The 15613-nt window shown below is 45.4% G+C and overlaps 2 protein-coding genes across 4 annotated transcripts in view; one reads left to right on the forward strand and one right to left on the reverse strand.

Annotated features, from left to right (window-relative positions):
• The window catches only part of FABP1 (fatty acid binding protein 1), a 47508-nt gene extending 44609 nt beyond the window's left edge, over positions 1 to 2899 (forward strand). For 2 of the 3 annotated variants that reach the window (XM_034953515.2, XM_003805854.6), the window contains exons 4-5: positions 1297 to 1389; positions 2779 to 2890. In XM_034953515.2, coding sequence (XP_034809406.1) covers positions 1297 to 1389; positions 2779 to 2829 — 144 coding nt within the window. In that variant the 3' untranslated portion in view covers positions 2830 to 2890. Of the gene's footprint in view, positions 1 to 1296; positions 1390 to 2778 lie in introns of all 3 variants that reach the window. The other variant, XM_063594583.1, reaches the window with a different exon arrangement.
• Positions 2900 to 12512: 9613 nt separating this feature from the next.
• Positions 12513 to 15613, reverse strand: part of SMYD1 (SET and MYND domain containing 1) — a 45199-nt gene continuing 42098 nt past the window's right edge. Inside the window, exon 10 of the mRNA XM_003805855.4 lies at positions 12513 to 15544. Coding sequence (XP_003805903.1) covers positions 15386 to 15544 — 159 coding nt within the window. The 3' untranslated portion in view covers positions 12513 to 15385. The remainder of the gene's footprint in view (positions 15545 to 15613) is intronic.

A 15613-nucleotide genomic window follows, 5' to 3' on the forward strand; every position in this document is an offset into this window, starting at 1 on the left:
TCCAGGCCCAGTGCTCCTAGCACTAAGAGTCCTCTAAGCAGGGCCCAGGAGTGGGGCAAGTGGGAGTTTGTGAAAAACCCTTAACTGAGCCCAAAGTCAACTGGCCTTCACTGAACCTAGAGCTGGTGGTGATAGGGAGAGACTTCTTGAAGGAGGTGCTAGCAATACCAGAATACCAGGGCCCCAGACAGGTGCTGAGACCCTGCCTTCAGGGGTGGTCACAAAGTCTCTGGCTTCAGCCACCCCATCTGTAAAATAAGAACAGTCAACCTCCCTAGACTGAAGGCAGTGCAGGGCAGCATCACTTCTGCTGGGCACAACTCATGGTGTGCAATGACAGCTGGGGTGTGGGCTGTGTGAGTGGTTGGCAGATGGTGGCAGGGGGATCCTGGCAATGGGGGTGCCCGTCTCCTCCTCCCTCTGAAACACTCCATGCTCTAGCAGCCCTCTTCTCTCCTCTCCGTGGACAGCTCTGTTCATTGGGCTGGGCGTGTTTGCCTTTCTATCTCTTCTGGTCACTCTTTATTTCTGCCTTCCAATTAGAACATTACAGGTCAGGATGATTTTAGGAGGAAAATATTCTTGATGTGCTCATGGTCAAGGGATTTAACTATGGGCCTTTTCCAAATTTTCTTTTTGGAGGCAAAATGTTTAATGTTGCCCAGGGTCTTTGGCTCCCTGCTGGGTTCCTGTCATCTCTTCCAGGATGTATAAGGGCTTGGAAGGAGGCCACAATAGGAAAAGTTAACGCTCTGGGAAGAATAATACATACCTGGTTGGGCGGGTGGCTCATGCCTACAATCCCAGCACTTTGGGAGGCTGAAGTGAAAGGACTGCTTGAGCCTAGGAGTTCAAGACCAGCCTGGGCAACATAGCAAGACCTCATCTCAATTTAAAAAAAAAAAAAAAGAAGAATACATACCAAAGCAAAATATGTATTCTCTACTGGTCAATATTTGAATTTTGCCACTACCTCCCTCCATTAGCTTGGGAGAATTGAGATTTTACTTGATTTGATTTTAGCATTTGTATTTGGGGCCACTTAGGTGTTCCATGCTCATTTCTAGATCACATGCCATGAATTAAAGTTCTGACAAAAGAAGTCGTGACATTTTATTTAGTTCTTAAATGCACCTCACTTCTATTTGGAGCCAGAGAACTAGAGGCTTGGGATCATAGGAACCAGAGCATTTTGGTTGTTATGAGCTGAGACCTGTGCAAAGGAAGCAACTTCATTAGCAAGGCTCTTGCCCCCCACCACCCCTTCCTCACAGGTCACCTCTCTGTTCCCTGCAGACAGTGGTTCAGTTGGAAGGTGACAATAAACTGGTGACAACTTTCAAAAACATCAAGTCTGTGACCGAACTCAACGGCGACATAATCACCAATGTAAGTTGGTGGTGCTCTGAGCATGTGGCTCCCAGTGCTTAAGGGGAGAGGGGAGGTGAAGCATGGGGAGCAGCTCACATACCCTAATGCCACCCCTCCACCCTCCAACCCCCAAACTTCTTTCCTGTGGTCAGTATCTGCCAGCACTTACTGAGGATCCATCATGTCCCAGGCAGTTTACACACATTATCACTAATCCTTTCTGCTCAGCACAACCAACCAGCCACAGAGGCCTCCACCTGCCCTGCATGCCCAGGGTGCTTCATAAATGCCTTTGCCCATTTAGCATTTATAAAGAGAATCCCATTCATCGTCATATTATGGCAGCTTACAAGCCTGGCACAGTCCAGTTATGCAGTCAGCCTTGGTGCCTGGCTGCCAGCCACATCCTATACCCTATTTGGGGGTGAATGGTGCAGTGTTTCTCCTGCAGGTATGTCCCCCTGACTCTTCTTTGCCCCCAGAATATGCTTTAGGGAGTCACAGACAACAGAACACTGCCTCAGGGCGCTGTCATCACTCTATTCAAATGGAAAAAATCTTAAACTAGAGAGAGTGTGAGCATCAACCACCCAATGTGCAGTTTCCACCTCCGCCCCAGCACATTCCCAGGACAGCAGGGGAGCAGGAGATGAGCTGTCCTGCAGTAAGTCCTGGCCAACGCCCTTTGATAGGTTCCATCTCACCTAATCCTCCTGTCTCCTTCGAGGGAGGCTGGATGAGGGATTCAATAGACAGGTTGACCTGTCCAAGTCATCGGCTAATAAATGTTAAATCCAGGGCTCGAACCCATCAAGCAGCAACTATTGCATTGCTGCTGAAACTGAGGGGCTCCTTTTCACCCTGATGACATGGTATGTCATTCCAGCAGTCTTATTCAAGAGAACTGGCAGGGGTGGAGGAAACATCCTTAAAAACTCAAAAGCTGATGCATCCACTGTTTTTATATGCTTCACAGCTATAGGAGGACAATTATGCACTACCCACTGCCTTCCAGGCTGTGTGCCTAGTTGTGTCCATGTACATGTATCCTTGGTGCTCAACATGTATTTGGTGCATAGTAGGTACTCAATGAAATTTTGAGAAATTAGATTGGGCTGGTTTGGATGGTCTTGCTATAACAGTCATTGATGTAGAAAAGAATTCAGTCAAAGGCAGGAGGACTTTCCAGGTGAGGAGGAGAAGTGACAAAGACTTGGCATAGGATTTTGGAAAACATTGCCAACCTTTCCTCCGGTCCTACAGGAAACCAGACGAATTTTTGAATTGTTTCATATGCCAACATATTTGGTGCTGTTTTTTAAGCTTAATTTTGTTTTTTATGCTTAATTTTGTTTTTTACAATACAACATCAGATGAACACTTCATAATTTCTTTTCTGGCTTTCAGACCATGACATTGGGTGACATTGTCTTCAAGAGAATCAGCAAGAGAATTTAAACAAGTCTGCATTTCATATTATTTTAGTGTGTAAAATTAATGTAATAAAGTGAACTTTGTTTTAAAAAAAGTCTTCTCTTCTCAATGCCTTTTCATTGATGGTGCTATTGCTCACCATATTCTCATAAATATACTTTCGTAAATGTTGATAATCCACATGATCCACACTACCAGGTCAAATCCGAAGAGTAATTCCCTGAACACAAAACCCATGCTGCACACCCAGGTGTTCTGCCAGGAAAGCCAGGTGTGGCTAGATCTGCAGGAAGGCCCTGGAATGCCCTTTCCCAGTCAGGCACACGGGCAAGGAGCTGGAGCCAGAGGATGTGCAGTGGGCTGGCCTTGAGGGTGCTCTCTGTGGGGACAGGGAGCAGGAAGACTGGGCAGAAAAGGAGAGCTATACCCACAAGCACAGCCACAGTACCAGCCCACCAGCAGACAGGTGCAGAAAGGTCGACACTGACCCGCCCAATAAACTTTTCCTCCTGTGGGAGGCTGAGCAAAAGGCTTAGTGAGAGGCGCCAGAAGTGGACAGAGGAGGCTCAGTGGAAGTTCCCTCCATGCTATGGGCAGGGGCAGAAGGTAGGGGAAGGGGAGGAGTCCCTTCAACACTACTTTATGCCAAACTGTTAGGGGTTGAGTTGCATTCCCCCAAAATTTATATGTTGAAGTTCTAGCCCCCAGTATCTTGTAATGTGACCTCATTTGGAAATAAGGTCATTGCAAATGACCATAGGTGGGCCCCTAATCCACTATGTCTGGCGTCCTTATAAAAGGGGGAAACTTGGACACAGAGACATGCACATGGGGAGTGTCCATGTGAAGACTAGAGCTATGCTGCCACAAATCAAGGAACTGTTCGAAGCTGAGAGAGAGTCCTGGACCAGATCCTTCCCTAACTCCTCCAGAGGGGGCATGGCCCTGCTGTCACCTTGACCTTAGGTTAATGGCCTCCAGAATTGTGAGATAATACATTTCTGTTGTTTAAGCCTCCCAGTTTGTGGTACAATGGCAGTCCTAGCAAATTAATAACAGTACTCATACCCCTCAGAGCTGCCATTTCTACCTTCACAAGACCGTTCGGCACCCAGAACTGTAAGCCTTGATGAATGACTGAATCATTCACATTCCCCCTCTTCTCTTCCCACTTCTAGAGTTGAAACTATTACTTGTTACTTGGATTGTTTCCCAGGCCACCTGTAGCACCTCCCTGCCCCACTCTCACCTGCAACTCTCCAGCCCACAACAGCGTCCTCCTCCTTAAACAGGCCACCAACCATAATGCATCCTACCTCATTGTCCAGCACGTAACAGTCACACTCCTAAATCTGGCATCCAAGCCCCTATATCATGGGTCAGCAAACTTTTTCTGTAAAGATCCAGAGAATACATTTTCTCAGCTCTGCGGGCCATTTGGTCTCTGTCACAAATACTTATTTCTGCCATTGCAGTGCAAAAGCAGCCACAGCCAAATGGTGTGGCTGTGTTCCAACAAAACTCTACCAGCACTGAAATTTGAATTTCATATAACTTGTACATCATAAACTATTACTCTTCTTTTAATTTGTTCCACCATTTGAACATGTGGAAACCATTATTAGTTTGTACCTTGTATAGAAACAGGTGGCAGCCAGATTTGGCCTGTGAACTGAAAGGATGCTGACTCCTACAGTCATAGCCTGTCCAACCTCTTTTAGCCTGTAATATACATTCTAATCAAACTAAACAACCTTCCACTCCCCTCACAAGTCAAGCACCACCTGCTGTGAGATGTCTTCCCAAACTGCTCCGCTGAAAGTGCTCTCTCCCTCTCTCTGCCATTTTATCTGGACCAGTCTTTGCAATGCCGTTCCTCCTGCCTCGCACTATTATTTTCTCCATATATTTGTTCTCCTTCTCTCACCTGAGACTTCTTCTCAGCCTTGAGGAAGAAACAGATCCATTATTTGGAGAACTAAGGCAGACTGAAGGAAACAGTTTCAGTCTGCCTTTAGAGAATGATATTACTTCAGTAAGAAGTCAGAGTTGGGAGTTACAGGGAGCAAGAAAACAACAGCACACTATGATATGCCATTCACAAAAGTAAACTCCAGATGAACTAAAAAGCTAAATAGGCCAGGCGCAGTGGCTCAAGCCTGTAATCCCAGCACTTTGGGAGGCCAAGGCAGGTGGATCACTTGAGGTCAGGAGTTTAAAACCAGCCTGACCAACATGGTGAAACCCTGTCTCTACTAAAAATACAAAAAATTAGCCAGGCATGATGGTGGGTGCCTGTAATCCCAGATACTCGGGAGGCTGAGGCAGAAGAATTGCTTGAACCTAGCAGGTGGAGATTGCAGTGAGCCAAGATGGCACCACTGCACTCCAGCCTAGGAGACAGAGCGAGATTCCATCTCAAAAAAAAATAATAAAAATAAATAAATAACAAGCTAAATAAATATGAAATGTTAGACATAGATATGACTGTAGATAGCTTCCAATTATAGAAGACTTTTTTATACCAGATTTTTTATGCAAAAACCATCTAGGAAAAGATTAATAAATTTGACTACCTCAAAAACTTAAAGTTTTATATAAAAAAGGCACCATAAACATAGTTTCAAAAAAAAGGTGTGGCTTACATAACAAAGGTTAATAGATATAAAAATATTCCCCAAATCAAAAAGAAAATCAACAAGTCAATGGAAAGGTGGGTTAAGGACATTAACAGACATCTCACAATATAAAATACGTTTAGTCTTGTAGTAACCAGGGAGGAGGGATACAAGATGAGGTACCATTTAAAAAATCAAACTAGTAAAAAATTAAAAGGTTGTAACACCTGGGGTTTATAAGGATGTGATGAGCTCTGCCTTTGGTGGTAAAGATATAAAGTGGTGGGCTGGGATTGGTGGCTGATGCCTGTAATCCCAGCACTTTGGGAGGCCGAGGCAGGCAGATCACCTGAGGCCAGGAGTTTGAGACCAGCCTGGCCAAGAGACCAGCCTGGCCAATATGGTGAAACCTCACCTCTACTGAAAATACAAAAATTAGCCGGGCATGGTGGCGGGCACCTGTAATTCCAGCTGCTCAGGAGGCTGAGGTAGGAGAATTGCTTGAACCCGGGAGGCGAAGGTTGCAGTGAGCCGAGATTATGCCATTGCACTTCAGGCTCAGCAACAGAGCAAGACTCTGTCTCAAAAAAATAAATAAAATTAAAAAAATATATATATATATATAAGGGGGTGAACCCCATATGGAGCAACTTTGACAGCATCCATTAATATTTTCAATGTGAAGTCCCTAAAACCTAGCAAAGCCACTGTTGTGTCTCCCTTAAGGAGAGTTTACACACATGCACAAGAAGTGAATAAAGGATGTAGTCGCCAAAAACTGGAAACAAATGCTCCTCAGTAAAAACAGGGTTCGATTAACTGTGGTACAGCCATACTCTGTCATAACCTACAATAGAGTAAACCAATGAAGTAGATCTGTATGTACTGACATAGAAGTATCTCTAAGACAAAGCATTTCTTTTAAAAACTAAGTTTTAGAAATAATATTGACAGTATACTATATTCAAATAAATGTTGTTAAAACATGAAACAAAATTATGTTTATACATCTATGTATGTGAACTCATAGAAAAAAAATCTAATAGTTGGACATCATTATCCAGAACACCAAATAATAGCCATTACCTCTGGGAACAGAACTGGTGGGAGGTCGAGAGCTTTTTGCATTATTTATATCGTTTGAATCTTCTGCAAAGAACTCATTTTGTGAAACTATTATTTTTAATGAGCAATAAATTTTTTTAAAGGCAGATGACAAAGTAAAAATATTGGGCATGAAGACATGGTTCTAGTTAACTAATCTATAACTGTGGACCTCAGCTTTCTCTCCTGTAAAATGGGTAAGACAATCCCTTCCCTCGTGGCTTTCGTAAGGAGCCCATGAAATGATGCAAGCCAAATGCCATCCAAATAAAACATGTCATTATTTCCATTCTCAGATTCCTCAGGGGATGTCAGTTGGGTTTGATACTGAGATTGTTAGCAGAAGCTGTGGTGCCCAGAGAAGTGAACCTCTGAGAGCAGATGCAGAGGCTCAGGGAGGAAAAGAGGTTTGCTCTGGCCCACCAAGCCGACAGACAGTGGCACTGAGGTGCTTTGACTCTGGAGTCATGGGAGAAGAAAGTAGTGCAGACCAGGTCTTCTCAGCAAAGCTTCCAGGGATCTGACAAAATTCCCAGGCTCCCCGCTAAAGGGGTTCTTCCCCTGAGAACATCTATGGGTTTTTGAGGGGATTGTTTGTGCTTTTTCCTGAAAAGGAGAATTAATTTTATATGTTGAATTTAGATTTTGTACAGGTGCCCAGAGAACTTTGGGCCGGAAGCCTGCTTAAATAAATGGAATAAACAGCTGTTGATGGTGTGGGCTATTTTTACCTTGACCCCTCCCGCACTTCGGGACCCTCCACGCCTCCTCTCTGCCTGTCCTGTGGGCATCCCACCAACAGAAAGTGCTGTTTCCCGGTGACAGACCATTGATTTGCAAAGAGCCAGTTTGGATATCTATATCCACACAAAAGTAGCCTTTTATTTCCTTTTTTTTTTAAAACTCACTGCCATTAGAGTAAGTACAGTGATTGGTGGGCAGGGGAAGGGGCGGGGGTGCTGCCTAACTTAGTCCATGCTTTATCTTCAGAGCACTTTTTCTGTATACACCAGAGGCATGTTGACCATCCCATGATTTTGTAGCATGTTTTACTAGAAAAACATGGAGATGTGGAATTAAATGCATCTTCTCCACATAGCCTAGCTTCTTTCAGCCAAAGCAGGGCTGGGCAGTGCTAAGCCCTGAGGATACAGTGATCCCCGGGTGACTCACTGTCAGTGGGACCATAAGCGTGACAGTGTCATCCACTGTGATGCAGGTGGGTACTAGCTCCAGCCCCTGCTGCAGACCGGATAGGGGTGGTGCCTAGAAAAAACATCTCAGAGGCAGTATGAAAGCATCTAAGGGTATTTGCCTCACAGGGAGATGTGTATAAATGGGGCTTGGCAGAAGAGGAGGCAGAGAAGGAACAGAATCTCTACCATGAGTATCCTTTGACTCTAGCAATGAGTCTGAATTTGATCCTGAAGACAGTAGAGAATCATTGAGGGGTTTTAAGCTCTAAGAGTAACATGATACTAAATGGTTTGTAAAAAAAATTTTTCTGGCCACAGTGTCAAGGACCAGTGAAAAGAACCAAAGCTGAATAGAGAGAGACAATTCAGAGGCTGTGGCAATGGTCCAGGCAAGAGATGCTGGGGGCCTCAACCAAAGCAGTGCCCATGAGGACAGAACATAGCAAAAGGTTTAAGCATATTTAGGAATTAGAATCCACGGGCTCTAGTTACTAGACCTGGGATGTGCGTTAGCAAGATGTATCAGTTAAGATGTATCAGCAGGATCTAATGCACACTGTGAGAATTTAATGAAAGTGTTAGAGTAGGTAGCTAGGTAGACATGAGCAGGGCAGGAGAGGGCCCCCCACCAAGGAATGTCAGGCAATCATCAGGTGATGGTCAGGTAGTTGTTAAACTGTCTCTCTAAAATAATAATTGGTCACAGCCAGCGCCAGGGAAAAGCTGTCTCCCAATAGATAGAAAATCCCTTAAGATGGTGGTCAGCAGCTTCCCAATAAGAGCTCAGGATTTGGGCAAGTGGGTTCAAGCATGTTCATTAAGAGACAAAATGGCAGAGCTTAACTAATACATGACCTTCCTCTAGGAACCTTCAACTAGTGAGGAAAAAAACACCTCAGATGAGCATGTGCGCAACTCCAGTAAACACACTGCGCGTGCAGCCCCGCCCAAGTGCTGGCAGGCCACTGCACATGCGGACAGCCTGCCCCAAAGAAAAATCAGGGGAGAAGAGACACAAAAACTCAGGAGCATGCCAACATATAAAACCCCAGATCAAAGGTCAAACAGGGCACTTGGATCTCTCAAGTCCCCCGCTTGGTCCTCTTCCAAATGTACTTTACCTTTCGTTCCTGCTCTAAAACTTGCCTCAGTCTTTCACTCTGGCTTATGCCCCTCAGACAAATGCTTTCCTCTCGGGAGGCGAGAATCACACTGCTGTGGACCCATTCGGATTTGCCACTGGTAACAAAAGGACTATTTACAAAGATGTGGTTAGAGTAAAGGGAACCCATTAGGTAGCTGAGGCACCTAGCCAGCAACTGCAGGAAGCCACCACCACCTGTAGACCTGAAGAGACAATGCAGGGGACAGCGTTACCGGAGCCCAGGGAGACCTAGAGCCGTAGGACGACCACCCAATGGGAGCTGGACCGCTGGCTGGGCAGTTGTCGGGGGTGTCTTTCTGCATTCCAGTCTCCTGCTGGTGCTTCTTATTGGTTAAATGAGAAAGAAGAAGTCAGCCTTTCTGACACAAAGCAGGGCAGAGAAGAGTGGAGAAGGCCTGTGGGAGAAATGGAGAAAAACCAGCACAATGGGAACTCCTTCAGTTGCAAGTGAAAGAAACCCACCCAAATGGGTTAGGTCAAAAATAAAAATGGGGCAGGCGGAACATGGTTCACTAGCTCATAGAGCTAGAAGGGACAGATGGATCCAAAGCTGCATAACATCTCAATATTTCTCCATCAATATAAGCTGTGGTCTCCTGGGCCTCTCCACACGGCAGAGAGTATGATTGTCAGCACCTCCATGGTCACAAACAAAGCTTGCATTCCTAGAGAACAGCAAGGACTCCTCCTCCTCCAGTTCAGAAGGGAAAGGGTTGCCTAACAAGGGTCCAATTGCCTGGCTTCAGTCACAAGCAGTATGGTTGGAGCCACCTAGTCCCAGGTGCCGATTCAGCATACAGCTTAGCATTTGACATCGGCCTTCGCGGGAGTGTTTACACCAAGGAAATCGGCAAATGCTACAGATCAGGGCTCTTGTTCACATTGTTTTTAAATCTCTACCGGCACTCCATTGACTCATGGGCCATGACTGTGTGTCAGGAAATGCTGTGCTGTGACAGGTTCAGGCTCCATCCTGCACCAGCCTCTCCTGAACCGCCTCCTCAGAGCCTCCTGGTGCAGAGCAGTGTCCCTAGAGAAAGGGCTGGAAAGTGTCCACCAAGGCCAAATATAAGTGCCACTGACGGACACAAACCACATATCTAGAATTCTATCTGCTGCCTCAAATTGTAGTCCCTTGCACTGTCCCAGCTCTTGGCCATTCCCCAGAAAGGTGCTGGGTCTGTAAAGCGATTCCACACCTGCCCAGCACAGATGAGCAGAAGGGAAGCAGTGAGAAAGGGCTGTGACCTACAAAGGGAGAATTTTAAAACCCTGCCTTGGTGAACAGGGAAGAGAAAGAAGGCAAACTGGACATGGCCATCAAAGAGCTGTATGGAAAGGAATATTCATTCTCCAGGGGTCTGGACTGCAGGATTCAAGTCCCAGGTCTTCTGCTCAGAGGCTTGCAACTGTGGATGCATGGCGGGTCCGAGGACTCGATAGCAAGACTGCTGTGGTAAGCAGAGTGAAGTCCCCCAAACAGTCCATGTCCTAATTCCCAGTCCTGTTTATGTGTTACCTTACATGACAAAGGGAATTTTGCAGATGTGATTAAGGTAAGGACCTTGAGATAGGGAGATTATTCTGGATGATCCTAGTGGATCCAATGGAATCACAAGGGTCCTTATCAGTAAAAGAGGAAGGTAGGAGGGGCAGAGGAGACATGATGACAGAAGGGGAGTCAGAGTGATGTGATTGCTGGCTGGGGGCCACTGCCAAGGAATGTGGGCATTTTAGAGGAAGACGCTTGCTCTCCTGGAGCCTTCAGAAGGAACACAGCCCTGCTGGTGCCTTGATGTTAGCCCCGTGACACCCATTTTGGACTTCTGACCTCTAGAACTGAAAGATGATAAATCTGTGTTGTTTTAAGCTGCAAAATGTGTGTGTTGATTTGTTCCAGCAGCCATGGGAAATAAACACAACTCCTAAAGACATCTGGGGAACTGTAGCATTGTGCTTGGGCCAGATTGTTTTCAGACCAAGCTTCGTGAGCTAGGGAGGCCAGGACTGGGAAATGAGGACTGAGTGTCTGCCAGAGTGAGCAAAACAGTACCATGGCTTACAGCCGTGCTGCCTATTGTACTTCTCTACGACAGAGGAGTCCTCCTGGCCCAGTTGAGACTGGGATGTGAATGTAATTAATGCTGGGCCAGGAGGGGCAGGGAGCTTCTAGAAGGGCTGTTTACTTTCATGCACTGGATGTTATCCACAATTGTGCACGCCTTGGTCCAGAAGCTTGGACCTCCAACTGCCCTCAGAAATGTTATTCTTGGCCAGGTGCAGTGGCTCACACCTGTAATCCTAGCACTTTGGGAGGCCCAGGCAGGTGAATCGGTTGAGCTCAGGAGATTGAGACCAGCCTGCACAGCATGGTGAAACCTCAACTTTACAAAATAAATAAATTAGCCAGGGGTGGTAGTGCACGCCTTGTGGTCCCAGCTGCTTGGGAGGCTGAGGTGGGAGAATCATTTGAACCTAGGAGGTCGAGACTGCAATGAGCCATGATCGCTCCGCTGCACTCCAGCCTAGGTGACAAAGGGAGACCCTGTCTTTAAAAAAATAATAAGAAGAAATGTTGCTATTCTCTCTGGTATGTGCCCCCAACTATATTTTTCCCTTTGGTATCCTTTAGAGAAGTACACTCTGTGACTCACCCAAGCAATGGCTATGTCTGCCCTTTAATACATGTATTTGTCAATACATTGATGGTGCAGTGGGCAGATGGCTTCATCTAAAGGGTAATCAGAGGTCTTAGACTTGCTTGGCATGGCCCTAAGGAATAGAGGTTTCAGGATGCATATTTCACCCCAGTTTAAGTGAAGACTTCTTTAATGATCTTTCTACTATCTATTTTGCTACTCCCATGTAGTGAAGCTCCTTTATAGATTGACAACACCGCAAATTAACGTGTTCTGAAGTTAGGCCATTACCATGGTTTAAATATTCCCACCATGGCCAATTTTAAGTTATCAGTGTGATGTTGATGAATGTAGAGTTGGGAAGAGATGTGCCCTGCCAGCTCTCCCAAGCTGATAAGAGCTAGTTCCATCACATCCCTGCTTGCCTCAACCCTTCACCTTCATCTTCTAACTGGGAGAAGGAACTCCCCAGGAGAAGCAAGGTTGGAATGCTCAAAGTGTAATAATAGCTAATAATAGTCACTAAGCACATATGATGGGTTGGGTTCTCAGGGCTTTACTCTTTAAAAAGTTAGTCCTCACAGTAAACTTACGCTAGGTAGAAGTCAGGAAACTGAGGCATGGGTGAAATAACTAGTCCAAGGTCACAAGGATAAGATTAGGAAAGCTGGGATAAAGACAAACTTAGACAGTTTTTCTTAGTGTCCATGTTCTTAGAAATGACACTGAAGTATTTCTCTAAAATTGCACACTCTAATATGGTAGCCACTAGCCACATTGGCTAACTATGTATAAATTAGTTGAAATTAAATAACATTTAAAATTCTGTTCTTCAATCATACTCCAGTGCTCAATAGTCACAAGCTGCTAGTGGCTACTGTACTGTACTGGACAACACAGATATAATACATTTCCATCATCACAGAAAATTCCATTAGACAGCGCTGCTCTAAAAAGATTGTCAGAAAGAAAGAAGCCACACTTATTTGCTTGGAAACACAAAGTATTTAATAGGATTTGCTGACTGCTATAACATAGAAACTCAAAATACAGTTTCATGGTTCTTTTGCCTTGAAGTAAGCAAATTCATTCATTTGTTCATTCATTCATTCATTTATTCAACACACATTTACTGAGCACCTACCACATTCCAGGACCTGTGCAAGGTTCTGGGGATAGGAAGATGAATAGAAGGACACAGCTCCTGCCCTCCAGGAGCTCACAATCTGATGGAGGAGGTGACGTTCTTGGGTGGTGTTCCAAGAAAGAACAGATCAGAGGAGAGGAGACAGGAAAGAGAAAAAGTTTCACTTTGGACATGATGAGTTTGCTGGGCCTGCAGAACATTCGAGAGGATGAGTGGGGCTGGAGCTCAAATGCAAGATCGGGGAATACAGATTTGAGAATCATCAGCCCTAAGGTGGTCATTAAATGAAGGGTCTGCCTGAGTTCATGCAGAGACTGTGTGCAGAATGACATGAGAATGAATCAAGGACAAAACCAACTCCAGGAAATGTCAATATGTCAGGGGCAGGGAAAGAAAAAGGACCAGCGACGGAACCTGAGAAACTAGATCAGAAGATCATCACAGGGAAGTGGGTCACCAAAATCAATGGCTGGGAGTGATGATTGACATCGAAAGGCCAAATCACATAGGAACTAAAATGTACCCATTAGATTTGATCTTGGTAAGAGCCCTTTTAGTGAAGGAGTGGGAGTGGAAGTCAATCTGCAATGGATTCAAGAAGAAATGCAAAGTGAAGAAAGGCAGATGATAACTATACAACTAAAAAAAACTCAGTCATGAAGATTAAGATCCAAGAGTTCTCAGCATTTTTACTGATTGCACTTGAGAAGGCCAGTGGGGTGAGAAATGTCAAGGATCCAGGATGGAGAAGCAATAATAGATGGAGCAAAGTCTGGGGGTCAAAGCAGGGGAAGGGATCCAGAGTACATTCCAAAGGGAAGAAGGACTTGCATTCCAATGGTCTGAGAGGGAAGGAGGAGCACAGACACAGAACACAGTTTGTTAAAGACAACAAATATTAGAAAGATAGGATGGAAAAAAAGACTACGAATATGGGGAAATGACCAGTGGCTTAGCAGATAACAATGACAAAGAAGGGAAAAAGGTTTGGGGGAGACATTTTATATGAAGGTAAAAGAGTGATAATTTGAACTTGCCAGTTAGATCCCTGGGAGAAGGTTAGTGCCGTCCCTAAGCCTGTGATGTGGGGGCTTGAAAGACTATCAGTCTTCTTGTAAAACCTTCCAGAAAGGAAAATCTTCAAACAAGACCTAAGTGTCAGATACAAGTATTTTGCAAAAGTGTGGCCCATTTGCAGAGTTTTCCGCCACTGGGTAGTGCTCAGAGGGACACAGTAGGTCATCATGTGGTGAGGATGGAGAAGCTAACATTTAGGCAGAGATAACAAATGTGGGACCTGGTGGGATCAATTTACTTCAAGATGTGGGGTACAGCTCTGAGGTCAATGGTAGTCCTGGGTTGTGTAGAAGTCTTGGTGACACCCCAAACTGAAGGGATCTTTTCCAGGATCTCCCAAAACATTGGTGAGAAATTTGGGGTCTCAGTAGATAACAGGATAACAGGCTAATCTTGGGATTAGTTGATTCTCAAGACCCTCATTTCTTAGATGGAAATCACAACAGCCTTCCAGGAGATCGGGATAAATTGGCCACACCTCTGAAGAGGGTCTAACCCAGGTGTACAAGAATCCAGATTCAAATGTTCTTTCTGGTGAGAAGAGCAGAAGCCCCCAGGGCATGACAGAAAAAGAAACTCAACAAGGGAAGTAATAATTATTCAATATTGAGAATGGAGCTTCATGGGGGCCCATGATAGAGTCTAAGCTGGTAAAGACCACCCAGGCACATGTAACCAAATAAAGCCCCCAAGGGCCAATTCTGCAGGGCCCATGATCAACAGGTATGTGTGTTTCCAAGATTCTCTCTCAGCTTCACTTTGAAAATATTTTTTAAATCCTACTAGGCAAATAGCCAGAAAAATATCAGACATTATCTAAAATCACAGGGAACCACAAAGTTTGGTGATAAGGGTGATAGAGGGACTTATTCCCTCTCTGTGTGTTCTAGAAATATTTCTAGAATTCTAGTTGGAACCCAGATTTTTTTTTCCCCGGACTTTAAGACCTCAGGTGGTTTGGGCAAGGCCCCCAGCCAGCTCTTTCGACATATGCACCATTCTGAAGTGGTTTCAGGTCTCTGAGTAGAGCCTAAGTGGCCCAAACACAGCCCCTTCTTCAAAACTCCACACCAACCACACAGTATCACATATCCTGCTCAGCCAATTGTGTCTATTGCAGACCACAGGTGAGACCAGCAGCCCCAGAGACACCTGCACAGATGGGTGAGCAGCCACCTGAGACTCCAGGCACCTGCTACCCTCAACTCAGATGTCATACTCTCTGTGATACCCCCACTGCACACACACACATCACACACCAGACACATTCCCTCCTCTGCACCCTCCTCCATATAGTTTATAATTGCATTTATTATTACAGTGTGCTTTAAATGTTTCTCTACATTTTGCTTCCCCACCCAATGACATTTGGAGCTCCTTTATTGGGTTCTAGGGCCTATCATCCAATAATATTTGTAGGAGGAGTTGATCTGGGCTGGGCTAGAGTTAACTTGAATTGAATAGACTTGAATTGAGCCAAAATGGCTCTGGGAAACACAGGGCAGTAAATTCTCACAGCAACAATGTTAAGCATTACCTCAACTTCCTCATTAGGGGTCTCCCCAGAGACCCACCACCTCCAGAGTCTCTCCCTAGCTCCCCAGCCACATCGCCCCTCCTCCACTGGGCAGTCCTCATTGCTTCTTGTGGAACAGAGCTGGGGATGGCTCATTGCTGGGCTCGGCCATGACCTGCATGGGCTGGTTGTTCAGGGCAGCCTCGCGCATCTTGTAGTACATGAATTCGTTCTGGCGGAACATGCGTAGCTCCATCTCTGTCTGCACCCGCATGGCCTGTGGGACACAGATACACCGTAAACAGTGATAGCAAGCCCCTAGGACATGCTGGTCTCTGATATACCT

Source organism: Pan paniscus, chromosome 12 (genome assembly GCF_029289425.2).
Source record: "Pan paniscus chromosome 12, NHGRI_mPanPan1-v2.0_pri, whole genome shotgun sequence".
NCBI classification, from domain to species: Eukaryota; Metazoa; Chordata; class Mammalia; order Primates; family Hominidae; genus Pan; species Pan paniscus.